The 23,994-nt window shown below is 44.8% G+C and overlaps 1 protein-coding gene across 1 annotated transcript in view; it reads right to left on the bottom strand.

The window, feature by feature from the left end:
* The window catches only part of lrrk1 (leucine-rich repeat kinase 1), an 85,208-nt gene that overhangs the window by 25,196 nt on the left and 36,018 nt on the right, over positions 1 to 23,994 (bottom strand). Inside the window, exons 13-25 of the mRNA XM_085350679.1 lie at positions 22,722 to 22,851; positions 18,150 to 18,262; positions 17,608 to 17,822; positions 17,049 to 17,213; positions 15,735 to 15,907; positions 15,441 to 15,561; positions 12,921 to 13,080; positions 10,632 to 10,810; positions 10,455 to 10,552; positions 9,763 to 9,934; positions 9,516 to 9,688; positions 8,825 to 8,964; positions 3,056 to 3,359 (exon numbers count right to left, since the gene is read on the bottom strand). Coding sequence (XP_085206805.1) covers positions 3,056 to 3,359; positions 8,825 to 8,964; positions 9,516 to 9,688; positions 9,763 to 9,934; positions 10,455 to 10,552; positions 10,632 to 10,810; positions 12,921 to 13,080; positions 15,441 to 15,561; positions 15,735 to 15,907; positions 17,049 to 17,213; positions 17,608 to 17,822; positions 18,150 to 18,262; positions 22,722 to 22,851 — 2,143 coding nt within the window. The remainder of the gene's footprint in view (positions 1 to 3,055; positions 3,360 to 8,824; positions 8,965 to 9,515; positions 9,689 to 9,762; positions 9,935 to 10,454; positions 10,553 to 10,631; positions 10,811 to 12,920; positions 13,081 to 15,440; positions 15,562 to 15,734; positions 15,908 to 17,048; positions 17,214 to 17,607; positions 17,823 to 18,149; positions 18,263 to 22,721; positions 22,852 to 23,994) is intronic.

Below are 23,994 nucleotides of genomic sequence, written 5' to 3'. Positions count from 1 at the left end.
AATATTCTCTTTAGACGCAGAAAAAGCATTTGACAGAGTTAACTGGAAATTTCTATTTGCAACTTTACACAAATTTGGTTTTGAATCCTCTTTCATCAACTGGTTAAAAATATTATATAATTCCCCAACAGCTTGTGTTAGAACAAATGACCAAAAATCCTCCAGCTTCTGTCTCCTGAGGGGCACCAGGCAGGGATGCCCACTCTCCCCTTCACTGTTTGCAATTTTTATTGAACCACTAGCAGCAGCAATTAGACAGAATTCAGTAATTAAGGGCATAAAATGCAAGAATATAGAACATAAAATCAGCCTTTATGCAGATGATGTGTTACTTTTTCTCCAAAACTCACAAACCAATATCTCTGGGGTGATTGAATTGATAAACTCTTTTGCAAGAATATCAGATTACTCAATTAACTGGTCAAAATCTACAGTCCTACCGATTAATTGCTCCCTCCATAATTCCTCTTCTACACCACTGCAATCGGGAAATATAAAATATTTAGGTATTAATGTTTCTCCCAAGCTTGCAGATCTAACTAAATTAAACCATATCCCACTTTTAAAGAAGGTAGAAGATGATCTGGCTAGATGGAAATGTCTACCCATATCACTCATGGGAAGGGTTGCCGCTATAAAAATGATGGTCTTACCAAAAATAAATTATTTATTCTCAATGATCCCAACTAAACCGCCACAAGATTGGTTCAGATCTCTAGATTCATGTATGTCCAAATTCCTTTGGAAAAATAAACCCCCACGTATAAGCTTAAAAACACTACAAAGGACCAAGGATAAAGGAGGACTAGAACTGCCTAACTTTCAGCACTACTTCTTAGCCAACAGGCTTCAATTTATCTCAGGATGTCTAAGAGGGTGTCTAGGGTGTCTAGCCAAGGCTAGATGTAGAACAAGCACTTCGCAATAATCTAGAGATTTCAACCTACCATTTATCAGCTCAAACATAGTTTAGTCCCACCTTCGCTGTTGTGATTGGTGTGGGGGTAGGGACAGGCTTGGGGCGTCGGGGGGTTCCCCAGGAGCATCTTCCTTGGAGGGCTCAACCCGGGGTTGCGGTCATGGCCTGTTAAGGGCTCTGTTGGCTCTTAGGTGACTGTTTCCTCGCGGCTGCGTGCAGCGGGGCTAGGGGAGGGTCTGTGCTGACAGACGTGGGTTACTGACCTGGTAGCTTGGCTGCCCCTGGGTGGGTCCGGAATGGGCGTGGGGTTCTGGGGGCGCTCCGGCTCTGGGCTGGGGCCCTGGCTGGGCCTTGGGGGCTTGGGTCCTGGTTGGTGTGTTGCCGGGGTTGTGGGCGGGTGGGCGTATGGGGGCCCAGTCCTGGCGCAGGGTGCCGCCGGTGCATCGAGCCACTTGGGGGGCTCTTCAACTGATGGGGGAGGTTGTTACATCTTGCAGGAGGTCTCCTCTCTTCAGGAACTCACTCTGCAAGAGGGGGAGATACAGGAGAGGTGGAGGAAGATCTCAGCCTGGGCGTCTATTGTCTTGTGTAGTCTGGAAGATGAGTGGATGGGGTGGGTGCAGTTTTCTCTGTGGTGGGGTCGGGTGGGCTGTCCCGGGCTCTGTGGGGCCGGGCGGCGCTGCTGAACTGGGCCCCGGTCCGGATGGGCCTGGGCCCCCTTTCCCTGGCGGGTTGCGGAGTGTGGGGGTGCTTACTGGGGTCAGTGGGGGAGCTGGCCCCAGGGAGGGCAGGCGCCTCAAACAGGCGCCTCAGTAGCACATGGAAAAACCACACGGCCACAGCAACCTGGTATCCCATTATTCAACCAGCATTTGTCACAAGTCAGCCAGTGTGGTGTTGTTGGTCACTCTGTATGAACAGCAAGCACACCCAGGCTGATCCTACAAGTTTTAAATGGGGTTGAGGTCATGTCTGCAGGCAGGCCATTCCATCCTTTCCACTCCCAAATTCTGGTAGTAGTCTCTAATAAAACTTGCTCTGCTTGGTTGAACGCTGTCATCGTGGAAGATGGAGTTTGATTCCAGACTGTGGTGCCATAGGATTGCCACGTATTCCAAAATCTCATCTCGATAGCTCTCTGCATTGAGATAGTTTCCAGTGATGACAAGCCTCGTCTTTCCAGACAATCCCACTGCTTGCACCACTAGCTGTTGCCCTGTTCGTTTATTTGTCATATATAAGTAACAATGGCACATGAGTGAAATTCTTAGGCTCTGAGCTGCTTCAATGTTGCATGCAGAAAAACCTATATGCCCTGTGTGAAAAAATGATTGCCCCCTAAACCCAATAACTTGTTGGGCCACTGTTAGAACAAACAACTCCAATCAAGCATTTGCGATAAACTGACAGGTTTTCAAGCATGAAGGTCATACTACAGCATCTCAATCAGACTCAGGTCAGGACTTTGACAAGGACACTCCAAAGTGTTCATTTTGTTTTTCTTAAGCTATTTAGAGGTAGTGTGTTGGTGTGTTGTGATTCGTTTCCTGCTGCAGAACCCACTTGCAATTAGTGTAATAATAAAACGACTTCATATAGCAAAAGGCAACTAGTGACAATTTCTGAATGGTGTATAGTCATATTTCACTATAATGCAAAATAAAGCATGTAGAACATTTTACTACAAGCACTTTATAATCACAAAAACGAAGAAAATGCTATTTCCATTCAAATGCTGGAGTTTCTAGGTGGTATTCTAATTATAACTTAGAAAATAATAAAATCAACTTTCTTGTTGTTTTTCTCTAGTGTCTCCAGCAAAATATGGTTTGAATTCTACACTATATAATGCAAAACTACTATCAAACATCTGGCTCACAAGGCATCCAGAAAAAAAGAAACAAATGATAATTTATTATGTGTACATATTAACCATACAACATATTAAAGTTAAGAGTTTCTTAAAGAAGGGCTTTTACCCTCGGACCTTGATTTCTGTCCTGCTATCTTGCCTTACGCCTATGTTTTTCTTTGAAATTAAATGATGAGGAACTTTAAAGTCAAGCTCACAATTAACCAGCAGAGTAAGATTTCATATGTTTCAGTCTAAACAATCTATGAAATTTTAGAGTTTACCGTGCAGGGAAGTCAGTCATGAAGAGTTCTGGGACCAGCTCTTGAAGAGGAACTGGCTGATCGGGATGCAGAGGACACACGATGTGTTCCTTCTCCACTGCAGCCAGTACGCAGTCCTCCATGTTAAAATAATAGACCCCTGCTTCTCTTCCTTTGTCATCTTCACATTTTACACCATCTCCATCCTTGCTGTGTTCATTGGCTGGGAACTCAACCTGATTCTTTTGGCCCAGGGAGGCACAGAGAGAACAAGGGGCATACTGCTCTACAAGAAGACTCCCATCACTTTCACTGCCAATCAAAGCTAGAAGAAAGTAAAAAAAAAGTATGTTCACTTTATGTACAGATGTAGCAGAGGGCTGAAAATCAGAGTTGATGCACAACACAGAGTACTGAAAGCACTTTCATCCATTCACACATGGATTCACAAAACACTTTTACTCTTTAAGGGGCTGCACTGACACAAGTAATTTGAATAATTCGATTACAAAAAATTCTTGAGACAAGGCTCTGTAGCACACCGATGTGTTAAACCATGCAGATGCGAGCCTTTCATCTTCATTTGCGATAACGTATTACGTACATATGTACAAACATATTCAGGATCAGCCTATGAATGAAAAGTTTGACAACATGAAGCCCACGCAGTTCCCAGTTTGAAAGAAAAAGAAAAACACAGCAGAACCAGTGACAATCAGCATGGCACACACAGTTTGACGAGGAGCTGGAGTCTGCGGCACTAACACTCTGTTCTGACAAAGAGCAAAGAGGCGAACCTGTTACTGAGATGGTGAGCTCCCGTTGAGATAAAGAAAACATGTTTCAAGCATCCAAAAAAGCAACGCTGTTCTTGTGCTCACCACTAAAAACTTTACAGGGAAAAAGCGAGCGTGACTCATTCATTGACGTGAAGAAAGCAAACTTTGTAGCTGCTCCATCATCGCTGCTTGTTTTACATAGTGAAAGGTCTGCCGTAAGCCTCCAGAAGTTGGATTAAAACATGCAGATGAACTGTTAAATTAATCTGATACCATGTTCAAAGTCCGAGGGATGAGGGGGATGACCCGCCAATTTCCAGGGGCGAGGTCACTGAGGCAGTTAAACAACTCCTCGGTGGCAGAGCCCCTGGTGTGGATGAGGTCCGCCCAGAGTTCCTGAAGGCTCTGAATGTTGTAGGGCTGTCCTGGTTGACATGCCTCTACAATGTTGCGTCGAGATCAGGGGCAGTACCCCTGGACTGGCAGACCGGGGTGGTGGTCCCCATCTTTAAGAAGGGGGACCGGAGGGTGTATTCAAACTACAGGGGGATCACACTCCTCAGCCTCCCTGGGAAAGTCTATGCCAGGGTGCTGGAAAGGAGAGTTCGTCCGCTAGTCGAACCTCGGATACAGGAGGAACAATTTCGTCCTGGTCGCGGAACACTGGACCAGCTCTTTATCCTCTCGAGGATACTTGAGGGTGCATGGGAGTTTGCCCAACCAGTCTACATGTGTTTTGTGGACTTGGAGAAGGCATTCGACCGTGTCCCTCGGGGTGTCCTGTGGGAGGTGTTACGGGAATATGGGGTGTTCGGCCCATTGCTACGGGCCATTCGATCCCTATACAACCGTTGCAAGAGCTTGGTTCGCATTGCCGGCAATAAGTCGGACTCGTTCCCGGTGGGTGATGGGCTCCGCCAGGGCTGCCCTTTGTCTCCGGTTCTGTTCATAATTTTTATGGACAGGATTTCTAGGCGCAGCCAAGTGGCGGAGGGCTTTCGCTTTGGTGGCCTCAGAATCTCATCTCTGATTTTTGCAGATGATGTGGTTCTGTTGGCTTCATCGGGTGAGGGCCTCCAGCTCGCACTGGAGCGGTTCGCAGCCGAGTGTGAAGCAGCAGGAATGAGGATCAGCACCTCCAAATCTGAGGCCATGGTTCTGGGTGGAGTGCCCACTCCGGGTCAGGGACGAGTTCCTGCCCCAAGTGGAGGAGTTCAAGTATCTCGGGGTCTTGTTCGCGAGTGATGGGAGAAGGGAGCAGGAGATCGACAGACGGATTGGGGCTGCAGCTGCAGTAATGCGGACGCTGCACCGGTCCGTCGTGGTGAAGAGGGAGCTGAGTGTAAAAGCGAAGCTCTCAATTTACCGGTCGATCTACGTCCCTACCCTCACCTATGGCCACGAGCTGTGGGTAGTGACCGAAAGAACGAGATCGTGGATACAAGCGGCGGAAGCTTGTATCCGCGATACAAGCTTCCGCCGAAGGGTGGCTGGCCTCTCCCTTAGAGATAGGGTGAGAAGTTCGGCCATCCGGGAGGGGCTCAGAGTAGAGCCGCTGCTCCTCCACATTGAAAGGAGCCAGCTGAGGTGGTCCGTGCATCTAAGGATGCCCCCTGGGCGCCTCCTGGGTGAGGTGTTCCGGGCATGTCCCACCAGGAGGAGACCCCAGGGCAGACCCAGGACACGCTGGAGAGATTATATCTCTCGGCTGGCCTGGGAACACCTTGGCGTTCCCCCGGATAAGTTAGAGGAGGTGGCTGGGGAGAGGGAGGTCTGGGCTTCTCTGCTTGGGCTGCTGCCCCCGCGACCCGGCCTCGGATAAAGCGGATGAGGATGGATAGATGGACCATGTTCAAATTACACAGCTTTCTGAATACTGACAGCAACCGTCCTATTTGACATAGAAGCGATATGTGTAGCAAACAGGGCTGAGTCTTAAGCAGAATATAAGATGGACTAGACCATGTTCATTTCAAGGCTTTAGTAAGATTTTCAGATTGAAAGTGAATTAATATAAAATATTGGATCAATGAAATTGCATTAATATTTAAAAATATAAAAAATAAAAGCCAATAATGCACATGGGCCAGTAAAACTGAGCCACTGACAGTTATTAGGTTGGACATTATTAATATTAATTAACATCTACACCATCATAATGTCTTGTTTTCAGCAGCACAAAAACTTGCCTGTTATTAATGTCAGAAAGCCTATATTTAAGAAAATATAACATTATAATTAAAATTACAAATTTTGCCACGTGAATACAATAAAAGATTTTTTGGGAACAGATGTAGTATGCAGTAAAAATTTCAGTCACTGCAGTTTCTAAAATGGAAGCCAATGAACAGCTCATTCCTCTTTTAAATATTTATTATGGCGCTTTAAAAAGACAAAAGGGGAGCACGGTGGCACAGTAGTTAGCACTGTTGCCTGAGTTTGATTCCATCACCTGGCCGGGGACTTCCTGCGTGGAGTTTGCATGAATGTGAGTGTGAGTGGTTGTCTGTCTCTACAGGGAGTGCAGAATTATTAGTCAAATGAGTATTTTGTCCACATCATCCTCTTCATGCATGTTGTCTTACTCCAAGCTGTATAGGCTTGAAAGCCTACTACCAATTAAGCATATTAGGTGATGTGCATCTCTGTAATGAGAAGGGGTGTGGTCTAATGACATCAACACCCTATATCAGGTGTGCATAATTATTAGGCAACGTCCTTTCCTTTGGCAAAATGGGTCAAAAGAAGGACTTGACAGGCTCAGAAAAGTCAAAAATAGTGAGATATCTTGCAGAGGGATGCAGCAGTCTCAAAATTGCAAAGCTTCTGAAGCGTGATCATCGAACAATCAAGCGTTTCATTCAAAATAGTCAACAGGGTCGCAAGAAGCGTGTGGAAAAACCAAGGCGCAAAATAACTGCCCATGAACTGAGAAAAGTCAAGCGTGCAGCTGCCAAGATGCCACTTGCCACCAGTTTGGCCATATTTCAGAGCTGCAACATCACTGGAGTGCCCAAAAGCACAAGGTGTGCAATAGTCAGAGACATGGCCAAGGTAAGAAAGGCTGAAAGACGACCACCACTGAACAAGACACACAAGCTGAAACGTCAAGACTGGGCCAAGAAATATCTCAAGACTGGTTTTTCTAAGGTTTTATGGACTGATGAAATGAGAGTGAGTCTTGATGGGCCAGATGGATGGGCCCGTGGCTGGATTGGTAAAGGGCAGAGAGCTCCAGTCCCACTCAGACGCCAGCAAGGTGGAGGTGGAGTACTGGTTTGGGCTGGTATCATCAAAGATGAGCTTGTGGGGCCTTTTCGGGTTGAGGATGGAGTCAAGCTCAACTCCCAGTCCTACTGCCAGTTTCTGGAAGACACCTTCTTCAAGCAGTGGTACAGGAAGAAGTCTGCATCCTTCAAGAAAAACATGATTTTCATGCAGGACAATGCTCCATCACACGCGTCCAAGTACTCCACAGCGTGGCTGGCAAGAAAGGGTATAAAAGAAGAAAAACTAATGACATGGCCTCCTTGTTCACCTGATCTGAACCCCATTGAGAACCTGTGGTCCATCATCAAATGTGAGATTTACAAGGAGGGAAAACAGTACACCTCTCTGAACAGTGTCTGGGAGGCTGTGGTTGCTGCTGCACGCAATGTTGATGGTGAACAGATCAAAACACTGACAGAATCCATGGATGGCAGGCTTTTGAGTGTCCTTGCAAAGAAAGGTGGCTATATTGGTCGCTGATTTGTTTTTGTTTTTGAATGTCAGAAATGTATATTTGTGAATGTGGAGATGTTATATTGGTGTCACTGGTAAAAATAAATAATTGAAATGGGTATATATTTGTTTTTTGTTAGGTTGCCTAATAATTATGCACAGTAATAGTCACCTGCACACACAGATATCCCCCTAAAATAGCTCAAACTAAAAACAAACTAAAAACTACTTCCAAAAACATTCAGCTTTGATATTAATGAGTTTTTTGGGTTCATTGAGAACATGGTTGTTGTTCAATAATAACATTATTCCTCAAAGATACAACTTGCCTAATAATTCTGCACTCCCTGTATGTGTTAGACTGGCGACCTGTGCAGGGTCTCTTGCCTTATGGTGGCTGCGATAGGTTCCAGCCCCTCGGCGACCATGACAAGGATAAATGGAAGAGAATGGATGGATAGACGGAAAAAGGCAAAAGTGTTTCTTATCCAATTACTTGATTAATCTATGGAATAATTGATAGACTGCTCGATGACTAAAATAATTGACACCCCGATGTATGCATCAAAGGCAACTTTGCTGTCTTGCCCAAAGACACTTCGACATGTAGACTAGAAGACTCAGGTTTCATGAGTGGGTGTGAATGAGTGAATGAGCCAAGTTGTGTAAAGCTGAGTGCTCAAATAGAGTAGTAAAGCTCTCTAAAAAAACAGTCCATTTACCATAACTGACTTCAGGTTGAAGACCCCTGGATAAAAGCAAATAAAAGAACTCGTACAGCACGTCTCATTCACCCATCACATACATTCATACAGCATATTTATTCTCCACCTAAACCCCTTTTATAACATTCATGTACCCAGTCACACTTTGATGTATCCCAACTAACACTGGATCCACAGCAGTCTACTATGATACTATATCTGTGAAAGAAAGTTGAACTATATCCAGGTGGCATTGCTCCACCTCCTATATTAGCTCAGATTCCTTCTCCATTAGCTTAGAGCATGGTTAACATACCCCCACCCTCAACTTTGTCTGCCACCCAGCATACAATATACCCAACCCTAATGTCTGCCCCCGCCCTTCCCAAGTGGTGGGCCTACGGGGAAGCGGATTCATATCATTTCCTCAGGCTGTGCCCAAGCGAGCCAAGTGAATCCAGACCTCCCAGACCTTTTTCAGTGGGTATTTTCAATGCTACCAGGTACAGCTTGATACAGGGGATTCACATACTGTGAGCTGATGCTCTGCTAGGGTACTGCAAAAAAGCACGTAGTGTACTGACCTGGGAACCACTGCTCTATCAGAGAGTTGACATGGTCTGTGATGAACGCCATAGCAGAGAAATCCCTGGTCTCTGACTGACAGATAATTTTTATGCCTCCACTCTTCTTCCTCTTCCAGTTAACATCCGATGACTCCACACTGCACAGACATAAACAAGTATCTGCATCAACTCAAAGGATATTCAAATAGCAGAGAAGACGAGGCGCTGGCTTTTCCATGTCTCACTGCTCAAAATCAGCATCAAAGCTGGAATATTCGTCCTTTGCACATTCTCCATTTTAGGCCAATGTTTATGAAAGTAGTGGCTCACATTTCAGAGTTTCTTTAAACAGAAAATGTTTACATCCCTTCAGCGTGTAGTCTTATTTTCCACTTGCTTTGATTATTAAAAGCACTCAGACGTACTGTGATACATATGAACACAATCTCAGCTATAAATAACAATAATAAAAAAACACTGAACATTGACAATAACACAGACGCATGATAATAGAGATGACTATAATATCAGTAATTGTTAAAGAAATTTGATAAAACATTTGTCTTTGAACTTCCGAGTTTACAAATGAATCATTTCAGAAACTACAGCAAAAGGTCGACGCCCTTAAAATTCCCACCATGTACGTCCAATCTTAATTATTTGTCTAATGAATATTTGAATGACCATATCTTCTGGCTCCAGCTCTTACCTGAGGTAACCTCCATCGAAAGTGACGAGAAGTCCTTCCTTCCAGTAGATAGTCTGGCTGCGTCGGACTCTAAAGGTGCTACAGCGGCTCCTCTGTTGTGATCCGGTAAAGCTGTAGATCACAGAATTCCTGCTGTGCCGGCTCCTGGTGCTTTTTATTTTGCTTTCAAATGACTGCATAGATGCAACATTTTAGGCCACGAAAGTGAAAAACTCTCAATTAAAATTGGAGAATGAAGAGAAACTACCTGCATGTCCATTTCTTGGAGGCTTATAAGCATCCTGGCAATGAAACGCTCCCAAAATCCAGCAGGAACGAAGCTCATCTTGAAAAGGCGTTTGAGGGTGTTGTGGGTCTGCTGGCGGAAGCCATGAATGTCCAGGGCTGGCTTAGGGGGAAGTAGATGGGGCAGCAGATAGCTGTAAGAGGTCAAAAGGAAAACAAATATTCCCGGTGTATGAGAATGTACTGAGACACACTGCACTCTCATAGAGGAGCAACTTGTCAATCACATCACAAGTTGCTTTATCTTCCTTTAACCTCCTGAGACCTGAACTCTTTCATGGCAGCTTTTCTAATTTCTCTGATTGCAACCTGATGAATGTAAAAACAAAGAATTATGTGATTTTTTTTAACCTGATTTTTGTTTTGAAGAAAAATGAGATCCACATAAGAGGACAATAGCTTTAAATTACGATACGACAGTGGTAGTATGACGTTCTCGTAAGTGGATATCAGGCCCTTGTAGAGCAAAATTTAGTGTTTTGGTCTAGGCAACCCAAAATCCGATGTCCACATATGTGGACGCAGGTCATAGGAGGATAATAATTTTAAGTTGTATATCATACAATCCTCCTGCTGCCCATTTGACAATGTTTCCTCAGAGCTGTTTAGGACCTGTAATGAGTAACTACTGCAAAGAGAGAGAGAAGAAATTACCTGTTGTTGGCCACAGGCAGGGCAATCTCAAACTTGGCCAGAAATTGGAAATACTGTTCCTCTGTCTGCTGTGTGAACCCTGTTCCTACCAAAAGCATCTGCACAACAGATACCACAATAGATATGACTTCAAAACACCAGTTTCAACACACAAAACAACAGAAAGGCAAGTCTCACCCTGAGGTCTTCAGTTTGGATCACTCCATTTCTTGCTATATATCGAGAGGATTTGAGGTGTACGATCCTCTCCAAGCATTCCGACAGCCACACGGGACATAGGAAGTAGAGAGTGCAAAGCCCATGGCTGGTGTCAGGAAAGTGGAGCAAGGTTCCAGTTTCTATCAAGAAACTGATCGCTGGTTGTCGGGAAGAAAGGAGAAAAAGAAAGAAACAATGAAGAAATAACACATCGATGTGGTGATGCTTCACAAATAAGCAGCATTTAGAGTGGAAACCTCTGCCTAGACTGCTATATAACGTTATACTACAGTGTATCTCTAACGAACTAGGCAGCTCATTAAATCTCCCTTTAAGACTTTCTTTAAAGACCTGTTGAGTCAACTTGAAAGGAGGCAGATGTGAAATGTAAAAATAAGATTAGAGGTCACATTATATTGGGATGCAAGCTTGAATGTGATATTTATAGTGAACCAGTAACACCCCCAAACCACATCCCCATAGACACTGTGTCTGCTCCCAGACCACCAACACACAGAAGTGAGCACAAGGGGCAGCAATCTTCCACTCCAGCTTATTAATCAGCCAAAGAGTTGAGCACACTTTAACAGTAAGGGTAAAAACATGAAAATCTACATTAGTATGAACAGCTCTCACAGGTTACTCCAGCTGTTTGAAAGTATTAGACCCTTGGGGCTCCGTTTTCCAAACCACTAAATTGAACCCAACTAGTTACTAAGTGCACTGATCTAGAGGGGAGCTGCTGTTAACAGGTGTGGCTGTTCTATCTGCAGAGGCAGGGAAGACACCTGGAAGGTTTCCAGGTAGTTGGTACTGAGCTAATCCCCTCACCCATCGGCTCCATCTAAGCTCTGTATTGCCTACTGGTAAAGACTCACAATCCACCCACTTTAATCACGTTCTAGATCTTGTTCTGACATTGAGATAGAAACTGAACATTTTAGTATGTTCATGGATGTTAAAATCACCTTAAAAGCATCTTAGCTGAGCACTAAATCAGATAAAAAGTCTGAGACATTCTAAGTAAGGCCCAGGAGGACGACTGATGAGAACAAATAAAACAGGTTTTTGAGCATCAGGCTTTAAAATAAATTAAAACTCTGTCTGGGTCTTTGTCCTCAAGTGTTGGGGATTTTCTCTGCATTGTTGTCTTTATGTAACCATATAAAGCACAGTGAGACAACTGCTGTTGTGATTTGGCACGATATAAATAAAACCAAATAGAACTGAGTTTCCTAAATGTTGCCAATGAAAGCAAAGGCAGTAGAATTAATGAAAGTTTGACCAAGGTAAAAAATATCAAATAAAATCTACGTATAATAAGAATCTCCATTTAGTCTTCCCTACATCCCAATATGTTCAAATATGTACAATATGTACAAACAATGGCAGTAAGAAACTGTTTCTGTGCATCTATGCATAGCATTATTCTCACTTTGACTTTCTGAATAACGTACGGTCCTTGAAAAGGTCAAATGTGACATTTCAAAGCTTTATACAGTACTTCTATATGTTGACAACATACACCACACTTAAGGATCATAGTTTCTAAGTTACAAGTTCCAAACAATCATATTTTTCTTAAACCAACAAAGCAGTGAAAATGAACTCAAGGACTGAGGAGCTAATTGATTCTGGAGGTTTGCTCTAAAAGCAAAGGCGTCCTCATAGACACTTGCTTAAATGCATAATCCTGTATGTGTATCATATTTGATACAAGTTTTTGAGACCTCTACATGATCATTGTCATTTTTCTGCTCCTTAAAACAAGAAATCAATTGTAAAAAATGCTGGCGGTAACAAATATGATACAAATTTAAACTCATATGTGCAAAAATATTTAATCTATTTTTTACATTTGTCAAAAGGTTCAATAAACAAATAAATAAAGTTGTTTCCAATGTTGTGGCAGCAAAGTGTCCATGTAAATAAACTGGATTATCTCTAGTTTTATGCACACAGAAAAATATATAAGGCTTTGTTTTGTACATTAAAACGGAGTACTTCTTTGGAATCTCTTTAAGTGGCAACTTAATGTTAGGAGATGTTACCAAAAACATTGATATGGTAATGTACACAGCTGTTATGTTCACTGTTGTTGGCTGACTTTATTCAATGGCTTTGAAGGAGACACCTTCCACCCACTCACTGACTGGTGACTCTGTATTGGCTCATCACATTACATGGAAAAATGTCCCAAATAAAGAATGTAAATGTACGAATTTTCATAAATGATTTCCACATTTCAAATGCTTGCTGTCATAATACCAGTCTGCAGGTCTTCGTAATCTCTGATGTCACTTCCTGGGTTTTGTTCAATGATGTCATTTAGCTGTGCATCAGTTAGGTACTGGACCTCTCCTTCGGAATGTCGCCTCTCCTTCTCGGCTATGACTATTTCCTGGAGTGCCAAGTAGCTTCTGGGAATCTGGAGGAGACAACAGTGGTACAAATTTACTTTGCTTTCAAGTAAAATAAGAACCCTATGCTATCACTTTAAAATTGTCATAAAAAGTTTATACAGAGGCCTGTATTTACAGTGGGGCAAAAAAGTATTTAGTCAGCCACCGATTGTGCAAGTTCCCCCACCTAAAATGATGACAGAGGTCAGTAATTTGCACCAGAGGTACACTTCAACTGTGAGAGACAGAATGTGAAAAAAAAAAATCCATGAATCCACATGGTAGGATTTGTAAAGAATTTATACGTAAATCAGGGTGGCAAATAAGTATTTGGTCAATAACAAAACTACAACTCAATACTTTGTAACATAACCTTTGTTGGCAATAACAGAGGTCAAACGTTTACTATAGGTCTTTACCAGGTTTGCACACACAGTAGCTGGTATTTTGGCCCATTCCTCCATGCAGATCTTCTCGAGAGCAGTGATGTTTTGGGGCTGTCGCCGAGCAACACGGACTTTCAACTCCCGCCACAGATTTTCTATGGGGTTGAGGTCTGGAGACTGGCTAGGCCACTCCAGGACTTTCAAATGCTTCTTACGGAGCCACTCCTTTGTTGCCCGGGCGGTGTGTTTTGGATCATTGTCATGTTGGAAGACCCAGCCTCGTTTCATCTTCAAAGTTCTCACTGATGGAAGGAGGTTTTGGCTCAAAATCTCACGATACATGGCCCCATTCATTCTGTCCTTAACACGGATCAGTCGTCCTGTCCCCTTGGCAGAAAAACAGCCCCATAGCATGATGTTTCCACCCCCATGCTTCACAGTAGGTATGGTGTTCTTGGGATGCAACTCAGTATTCTTCTTCCTCCAAACACGACGAGTTGAGTTTATACCAAAAAGTTCTACTTTGGTTTCATCTGACCACATGACATTCTCCCAATCCTCTGCTGTATCATCCATGTGCTCTCTGGCAAACTTCAGACGGGCCTGGACATGCACTGGCTTCAGCAGGAACACGTCTGGCACTGCGGGATTTGATTCCCTGCCGTTGTAGTGTGTTACTGATGGTGACCTTTGTTACTTTGGTCCCAGCTCTCTGCAGGTCATTCACCAGGTCCCCCCGTGTGGTTCTGGGATCTTTGCTCACCGTTCTCATGATCATTTTGACCCCACGGGATGAGATCTTGCGTGGAGCCCCAGATGGAGGGAGATTATCAGTGGTCTTGTATGTCTTCCATTTTCTGATGATTGCTCCCACAGTTGATTTTTTCACACCAAGCTGCTTGCCTATTGTAGATTCACTCTTCCCAGTCTGGTGCAGGTCTACAATACTTTTCCTGGTGTCCTTCGAAAGCTCTTTGGTCTTGGCCATGGCGGAGTTTGGAGTCTGACTGTTTGAGGCTGTGGACAGGTGTCTTTTATACAGATGATGAGTTCAAACAGGTGCCATTCATACAGGTAACAAGTGGGGGACAGAAAAGCTTCTTACAGAAGACGTTACAGGTCTGTGAGAGCCAGAGATTTTCCTTGTTTGAGGTGACCAAATACTTATTTTCCACCCTGATTTACGAATAAATTCTTTACAAATCCTACCATGTGGATTCATGGATTTTTTTTTCACATTCTGTCTCTCACAGTTGAAGTGTACCTCTGGTGCAAATTACTGACCTCTGTCATCATTTTAAGTGGGGGAACTTGCACAATCGGTGGCTGACTAAATACTTTTTTGCCCCACTGTATACAATACTGGCACCACCTGTGCTACCCCCTCAGTCTCCTAGTAGACACAACGATGGTATCAATTTGAAAATTCTAGGTGACTTCCTTCACCGGTTATCGCACTCACAAGAACTTGCGCTTAAGGTTGGGAGATAATGTTTATTATAAGTGAATAAATAATTAAAACTTCTGCATAGAGTTTGCTGACAAAACACATGGTTATAAAGATTACTATATCAGTCTCCCACTGCTAGGTCATTTAAAATAACTCTTAAAAACACTTTATACATTTATACAGAAAGCAAACACTATTTCTGAAGGGTCAAAGTGCAACACTGTCTCTGCATGTACATGATTATAATTGATCGTGGCTCAAGAGTTGGGAGTTCGCCTTGTAATTGGAAGGTTGCCGGTTCGAGCCCCGGCTCGGACAGTCTCGGTCGTTGGGTCCTTGGGCAAGACACTTCACCCGTTGCCTGCTGGTGGTGGTCAGAGGGCCCGGTGGCGCCAGTGTCCGGCAGCCTCGCTCTGTCAGTGCGCCCCAGGGTGGCTGTGGCTGCAATGTAGCTGCCATCACCAGTGTGTGGATGTGTGTGTGAATGGGTGGATGACTGGATGTGTAAAGCGCTATATAAATACAGGCCATTTACCATTAGCTTGCTTACCAGTCTGCCTAGCAGTTTGCCACCACAGGCTAAGCTGCTGTTATCTTTCATGGAGAGAACCACTTGGTAGATCAGCATCTTTAGACCATCAAATCCCTCCAGAGTTTTACAGGACACTTCACTGAAAACCAAGAAAAGCACGCACGCGTATACAAACACACAAAAGAATAAATACTCCGAAAAGAGATGATCTGTAAGATGGTCTGTAATTTGCACGAAGTAAACAGAGCAAAAACAATACTGGCATGGAAGTCGAATGTTAATAAGCAATAGAAAAGTTAAATGTGTACTTACTGCAAGTGTTTGTAGGTGATATCAGGGTAACCAGCAGCTCGAGTCCCTGATGGGGATCGACACAGAGCCAAAACGTAAGCCCTCAGTGTCGCCAGTCTCTCCGTACGAAACTTGGTATCAATAAGATCCAGATGTGTTCCCACTACAATCACTGCAGAGTTAGGGGCCCGAGCCTGTAGAATACAGCACACAAGCAAAGACATAATAACTGACAGCATAAAAATGACAAAATAACCTGAAGATTTGATTTGTAAAACAGAGAATGAATACCGATGTGTCACAGGTGTATCTATTCTATTAGTTTAATATCAATCATCACTACTACTGGATTTTTTTTCATGGTAGATGTCAGTTTATTATATAAGATCAATTCATGCACCAAGCCACATACATTTGTTAAAGATCTTGGGCTCTAACTAAACCTGGAATCAACACACCATACGCAGCTCTGCTGTTGCTGGGGTCACTAGTCTGACAGATTTACATTGACTGACATGTCTGTCTGGAGTAAAGTTTCTGTTCTTCTTTTTTATAGCTAAAACTCAAAAGACAAAGAACTTGGAAAACATTTCACTGTGGTCAAAAAAAACAAACAGAAAAAATCCAGGAAGCCTAATTAGAGACTATCCTTCAAAAGACAATTTCAGAAGTGATGGAAGCAACATTCTTTCCATTAACACGACTGCCATGTGGCTCGTTTATTTAGTCAAAGAACAAAATTCTGTTTCTTTAAACCGGAACACCTTCCACTCACTCTTACCACACACATATTTTTATTACAGAAAGCTCATCAGGTTCTTATACCCAACGACTTGAGTCTTTTAGAAAATAAAAATGGGGAGGATCTCACCAGGGGATCCACTTGCCCAGTTAGGAGGTCACGGCCCTGAGTGTGCCGACTACCACGGTTGCCTTCACCTCTACATCTTCTCGAGCTCCTCTCTCAGCCCTTATGTTCCTTCTTCCTGCTGTTGCTATCACGTGGTATAGCTATTATATCTATTACTACACCCTTCTTCCTCTGCTTGTCCACCACTACTACTATGTCCGGTTGGTTAGCCATCACCAGTTTGCCCATCTGGATCTGCAAGTCCCACAGAATCTTAGTCTGGTTATTCTCAGCTACCCTCGGAGGGGTATCTAATTTCGACCTCTGGACTTCCACGCCATGCTCAGCAGAGATTACACATGTTCCTACATATTGCTGCTCTATGACATCCACACTTTTACACAAATCTCCCTCATGCGCCTCCAGCCTAAACATCCTGTGTGAATTGTCATATCTCTCACTATTGCAATAAAGAAAAAAATTACCTCTATGTTGAGCAGCCATGTCTGCAGGTTGGCCACAGCTTCCTCTCCCATTGCAAGGTTCCAGATGACCACATACAAAGCCTTATCAGTAAAGAAACACTGGTTCACTGTGGACATGCTGGCCTGACCACCAATGTCCCACACATTGAAAATCACAGAGTCTTTCTGTGGGCAGCAAAATGAGAGCTAGGTCAACTTTAAAGCATGAACTGAATTTGAGAATAGGTGATGATGTATTTTTGTACCCACCCCAACCCCTTTGGTTTAACAGTCCAAAGAATTTCTTGTCATGTCAGAAATGATTTTCTTTCATGGTAGTGTTTAAGCTAATCATAGCACAGTATGAATCCTTCTCCACAAAGATGCAAACTGACTTTGAGTGGAGAGATGTTTGTCCTTGCTTAAGAGCGTAATCGAGTAGTTGCAGGGGTCCCTGACCACAGTGCAATGTGTAGATTTTTTTATCTCTAAAATTTAGACCATATAAGGGTCATAAAATGATTAATAGAAATATCTGTGTGTGCGTGCATAAATACTACGTAATGTCTGTTTCCCTCACTTTGTTCTTGCCTCCACTAGGTTTATCCAGCTCCCAGACAGAGGTGGAGATGCTACATTCTGCTGGGGTGAAGGGGGAGGCTTTGCCAGTCTGCAGAGCCTCAAGGAGGGCTGACTTGCCCTGCCGTGGTGGACCAATCACCAGCATCTTTAACAGTTTACAACGCTCTGCTTTTCGAAGCTGTGCCCGGAGGAAAGCCAGGACCGATGCAGGACCTGCGATACCAGCGTTAGAGAATATGATCACATCTCACAATGACAGGAAATAACAGCTGGTAACAAACCCAGCACACTTCAATTTACTTTTAAATGCAATGCTTAGAACTTATGCTAACTTTTTTAATTGTTCATGTACATTTTTTAAAAAAGTAATTTTGAATTTTTACTCCTTGCATGTGTTTGTAAGGCAATATATGATGAGGTAAGAACCAATATAAATGTTATGAACAACAGACTATAAACAAAAAACCAAAAAAAGAAGCCGGCACATACAAACCCCTCGATTAGGCACAGTCATTGAACAGAAAATGCAGGTGGAAATACCTTCTTTTCTTATTTCATGTGGAACATTAGTAATGTTGAGGTCTTCGATGTCCAGCTGCCACAGACTGGAGAGCTGACCAAGCTCTGTTGGAAGCTCCCGGATTCCAGGATTACTGATTCCAGAGAAACTACATTAGTCAGATTAGTCATATACACACACATATATATACACACATGTATACATATATAAATGTGTAGATAGATAGATGAGAAACATCAACGATAGAACCTAATGGGCCACTGAATCCCCCTGTGAAAGTCCAAATATATAGAAAAAACATTCTTCAGAATAAATGACATTGAGAAATTTGCTGTTTGGATGAAACAACTAGAAACAGCTGTAGGAGGAGAACTGGATTCATGTGTGGAGCAAAAAGAGGGCAACACAAATGCTACGGCAAGGAGGAGTCAGGACGCCAGGTCAGGGGGGAGATATCATCACCCCCACCCGAGATTGGGTACATAGCCCCAAGTGCGATAGGAGAAGGATCGTTGAGTGCGAGAGGAACTGACCTGAAAGATAGGATCATGGCCAAGCTTGAAACCTGGATCCCCCGTAGCCGGTTACCAAGATTACGTGAAGTACCCTCAGAAGGTCTGCTAGATGATGTTAATGCAGCACTACGGGCAATACCTACAACCACGATTACCGACACTAACAAGCTGATCTACAATACGGCAGCAGTGATCAGTGAGATGCTTGGCTACAAGTTGAACAGCCACAAGGGGCAGTACCCTCCATGGAGAAGGAGGCTAGAGGGCAAGATCAAAGTAGCACGGAGGGAGGTTAGCCAACTAACGGAGTTGCAGAAAGGTGCGACAAATAAGGTGCCTAAGAAATACAGCAAGCTGTCCATACCTGAGGCCTTGGAAACTGCCAAGCAAAGACTCACAGCCTTGGCCAGCCGCTTGAGGAGGTACACCAGAGAGATAGAAGGCAGGAAAATAAACCAGCTGTTCTCCACAGAACCAGCAAAGGTGTACTCCCAGTGGCAAGGGAACAATAAGAGAACAGCACCACCAAGGCTGGAGACGGAGCAATACTGGAAGAGCATATGGGAGAAGGACGCAACCCATAACGGCAATGCTCAGTGGCTAGTGGATCTGAGGGCAGACCACAGCGACCTCCCTGAACAGGGTCAGTAACCATCACAGTGGCAGATATCCAAGAAAGGGTCTCCAGTATGAAGAGTTGGACAGCAACAGGGCCCGACATGGTTCACGCCTACTGGCTGAAGAAGCTGACTGCACTCCACGAGCGTCTGGCAGCACAAATGAACCAGCTGCTAGTTGACGAGAGACACCGGAATGGCTAACCGAAGGTCGGACGGTCCTGATCCCCAAGGACCCCAAGAAGGGACCGGTCCCCTCTAACTACCGACCAATAACCTGCCTCAGTACTACATGGAAGCTCCTGTCAGGCATCATATCGGTTAAGATGAACAGGCACATGGGTCAATGCATGAGCGGGACACAGAAAGGAATTGGCAAGAATACCAGAGGCGCAAAACACCAGCTACTGGTAGACAGGACAGTCAGCCGGGACTGCAAGACCAGACTGACCAACCTGTGTACTGCCTGGATTGATTACAAGAAGGCCTATGACTCAATGCCCCACAGCTGGATCCTGGAATGCCTAGAATTGTACAAGATCAATGGGACCCTAAGAGCCTTCATCAGGAACTCAATGGGGATGTGGCGTACAACACTAGAGGCCAACTCCAAGCCCATAGCACAAGTCACCATCAAGTGCGGGATCTACCAAGGAGATGCTCTGTCCCCACTGCTGTTCTGCATAGGCCTGAACCCCCTCAGTGAGATCATTAACAAGACTGGCTACGGATACCGACTACGGAACGGAGCAGTTGTCAGCCACCTCCTGTACATGGATGACATCAAGCTGTATGCCAAGAGTGAACGAGACATCGATTCACTGATCCACACTACCAGGCTATACAGCAATGACATTGGAATGTCGTTCGGACTGGAGAAGTGTAGTCGGATGGTAACAAAGAGAGGGAAGGTAGTCAGAACTGAGGGGATTGAACTACCAGAAGGCAACATTGCAGACATAGAGGACAGTTACAAGTACCTGGGGATCCCGCAGGCGAATGGGAACCATGAAGAGGCCGCTAGAAAAGCTGCAACCACCAAGTACCTGCAGAGGGTCAGGCAAGTCCTGAGGAGTCAGCTGAACGGTAAGAACAAGATCCGGGCCATCAACACGTACGCCCTGCCCGTGATCAGGTACCCTGCTGGGGTAATAGGCTGGCCAAAGGAGGAGATAGAAGCCACTGACATAAAGACAAGAAAGCTCCTTACCATGCATGGAGGGTTTCACCCCAAGTCCAGCACCCTGAGGCTGTACGCTAACCGGAAGGAAGGGGGCCGGGGACTGGTGAGTGTCAGCACCACAGTCCAGGATGAGACAACGAACATCCAAGAATACATTGGGAAGATGGCCCCAACTGACCGAGTGCTCAGTGAATACCTCAGGCAGCAGAAACCCAAGAAAGAGGAGGGAGACGAGGAACCATCATGGAAGGACAGGCCCCTGCACGGTATGTACCACCGGCAGATAGAGGAGGTGGCTGATATCCAGAAATCCTACCAGTGGCTGGACAAAGCTGGACTGAAAGACAGCACAGAGGCACTAATCATGGCAGCACAAGAACAAGTTCTGAGCACAAGATCCATAGAGGCTGGGGTCTATCACACCAGGCAAGACCCCAGGTGCAGGCTGTGTAAAGATGCCCCAGAGACAATCCAGCACATAACAGCAGGGTGCAAGATGATAGCAGGCAGGGCATACATGGAACGCCATAACCAAGTGGCCGGCATAGTGTATAGGAACATCTGTGCCGAGTATAACCTGGAAGTCCCGAGGTCAAAATGGGAGATGCCCCCAAGGGTGGTGGAGAATGACCGAGCTAAGATCCTGTGGGACTTCCAGATACAGACGGACAAAATGGTGGTGGCTAAATGTCTGTGAAGGTTCTCAGTCATCCAGGTCATCGTAGTCAAAGAAAAGCGTCTGGACTTCTTTAAGTTGCTTGAAGACGTTTCACCTCTCATCCGAGAAGCTGCTTCAGTTCTAAGGTCAAATGGTGGAGAGTCCCAGATATAAACCTAGTGGGAGAAACCCCCCACAGAGGGACAAAAGGACCCCCTGATGATCCTCTAATCGCCTGAGCCAAGGTGTGTAACTGGGCGTGGGTCCCAATCAGCCAGAGTTTCGGGTGTGTTCATTGTGAAACCTGGCCCCACCTTATGCGAATTCCTGAGGGAAAATGGCCCAGGATGTGAGTGTCTGAGAAACACTGTATTTCAGACCCAGCAACCAGAACAGAAACTGGTTCACCCGAAAGACAAAACGCCAAAACACAAACTTAACAATGTGGTGTATGCTGTACAGTGCAGCGAGGAATGCTCAGACCTCTACATTGGAGAGACCAAACAGCCACTTCACAAGCGCATGGCACAACACAGAAGAGCCACCTCCACAGGACAAGACTCAGCAGTCCATCTGCATCTTAAGGATAAAGGTCACTCTTTCGAGGATGCCAATGCTCACATTTTGGACAGAGAGGACAGATGGTTTGAAAGAGGAGTGAAAGAAGCATCTATGTGCACTGTGAGCGACCATCTTTGAACAGAGGCGGGGTTTACGACACCAACTCTCTGCCATCTATAATCCAGTTTTGAGATCCCTCCCAGACGCCTTAACGCCCACTCACATCCTGGGCCATCTGACCTCAGGAATTCGCATGATAAGGTGGGGCCAGGTTTCACAATGAACACACCCGAAACTCTGGCTGATTGGGACCCACGGCCAGTTTCACACCTTGGCTCAGGCGATTAGAGGATCATCAGGGGGTCCTTTTGTCCCTCTGTGGGGGGTCACTCCCACTAGGTTTATATCTGGGACTCTCCACCATTTGACCTTAGAACTGAAGAAGCTTCTCGGATGAGAGGTGAAACGTCTTCAAGCAACTTAAAGAAGTCCAGACGCTTTTCTTTGCAAGCTCCTTTGACTACGGTGGTGGCTAACCAACCGGACATAGTGGTGGTAGACAAACAGAAGAAGACGGCCGTAGTGATCGATGTAGCGGTTTCGAATGACAGCAACATCAGGAAGAAGGAACACGAGAAGCTGGAGAAATACCAAGGGCTCAGAGAAGAGCTCGAGAGGATGTGGAGGGTGAAGGTAACAGTGGTCCCCGTGGTAATCGGAGCACTAGGTGCGGTGACTCCCAAGCTAGGCGAGTGGCTCCAGCAGATCCCGGGAACAACATCGGAGATCTCTGTCCAGAAGAGCGCAGTCCTGGGAACAGCTAAGATACTGCGCAGGACCCTCAAGCTCCCAGGCCTCTGGTAGAGGACCCGAGCTTGAAGGATAAACCACCCGCAAAAATTGGTCTGTAACTGCAGTGTCTGACCTGCACATCCCATATATTGTTAACAAAAAAAACAATTTTGAGGTTTGTAACTTTTTAAAAATTGAATCAATAACAACAGTGTGAAATATGAGGAAGGACAGGTGGGTGTTGGCAGACAGACAGGGGAACTTACTTTGAGAGGTAGAGTTCAATGAGATTGTGCAGACCACAGACTGATTGGGGAACACATTCCAGCTGGTTGTCATTCAAGTAGAGCAATTCCAGTGAATCACGCAGAACATCAGGGAACTCTATTGCACACACTAAAAGAACAGAGCCACAGATAGCAAATTTGCTCAAACACACACAGGAAGATACAGTTTAACCACATACTATACTACATACACAAAAGCACTGGGTAACTAATGGCCCACCTACAGGAATGTCTTGGCAATGATGCTCCAGGTGTACACGTTTGCGCTGATATTAACACCAGAGGAGAATTTGAACTCTTCAGTCAATCGAGTAACTGGAGGCTATTAAGTATCATGTGCCTCAGCAATAAACAACGCTACTCGGCAACTACCGTAATTGTCGGGCTATAAGCCGCTACTTTTTGCACAAGCTTTGAACCCTGCGGCTTTTAGTCAGGTGCGGCTTTTCTATGGATTGTCCATGATTTTTGTGATATCGTAAGACGATTTGTTTTGTTTGTTCCGCTGTTGTACGGCACTACGTTGCCTGGCGGAAGGATCGGGGTTCAAGAGTGGTATGTTGGTCACATGTCCATCCGCCAGGCAACATAGTGCCGTACAAGTAGCGCGAAAAACAAACTTCAAAGTAGCGCTACGCGTTCAGCGGGAGTCGTGGATGACCAGCAGCGATAAACTTGCGAAAAGCAAGTTATGCTCAACTCCACCGGTGGATTCTGACAGCGTGGAAAAGTGTGAAAACATCCACGATCACCAACGGATTTGAAGGGCTGGACTGCTGCATGATGGAGAGGAGGACACCGCCACGGCCCTTCTGAGGGTGTTCGACTCTGACACTGACAACGAGGATTTCTTTGGTTTTGAAAGTGACAACGAAGGAGAGAAGCGGAGAGTGGATGACGAAGCCACCCTGAGCCTGTTCGTTTCCGACACTGGAGAAGAGGACTTTGGTGGTTTTAGAGCGCAGGAAGAAGAGAAAGATGGTGAATGACTGACTTTTCTTCTTGTTAAAGCCGTGTCACTGCACCTGAGCCTAAAAGGTAGGCTGAATCTATTTTTCTGGTGTGCTGTAGGTTATTGTTATGTACTACATGTGCAAATATGTACCCATAACTTGTTTTTCAAAATATTAATAAAAGGGGTGTGTCTCCAAACAGCCATCTCTTTCCTGACAATTCACTTTGTGCATATTCTCTTACATATGATAAGTCAACATTGAAACACCTGCGGCTTTTGGTCAGGTGCGGCTAATGT

The sequence above is a fragment of the Diplotaxodon limnothrissa genome, linkage group LG1, assembly GCF_057381915.1.
Source record: "Diplotaxodon limnothrissa isolate DT_005_m linkage group LG1, D_limnothrissa_male_GT1.1, whole genome shotgun sequence".
In the NCBI taxonomy this organism is placed as follows: Eukaryota; Metazoa; Chordata; class Actinopteri; order Cichliformes; family Cichlidae; genus Diplotaxodon; species Diplotaxodon limnothrissa.
The sequence above is the reverse complement of the archived record's forward strand: the minus strand, read 5'-3'. Positions and strand labels throughout refer to the sequence as shown.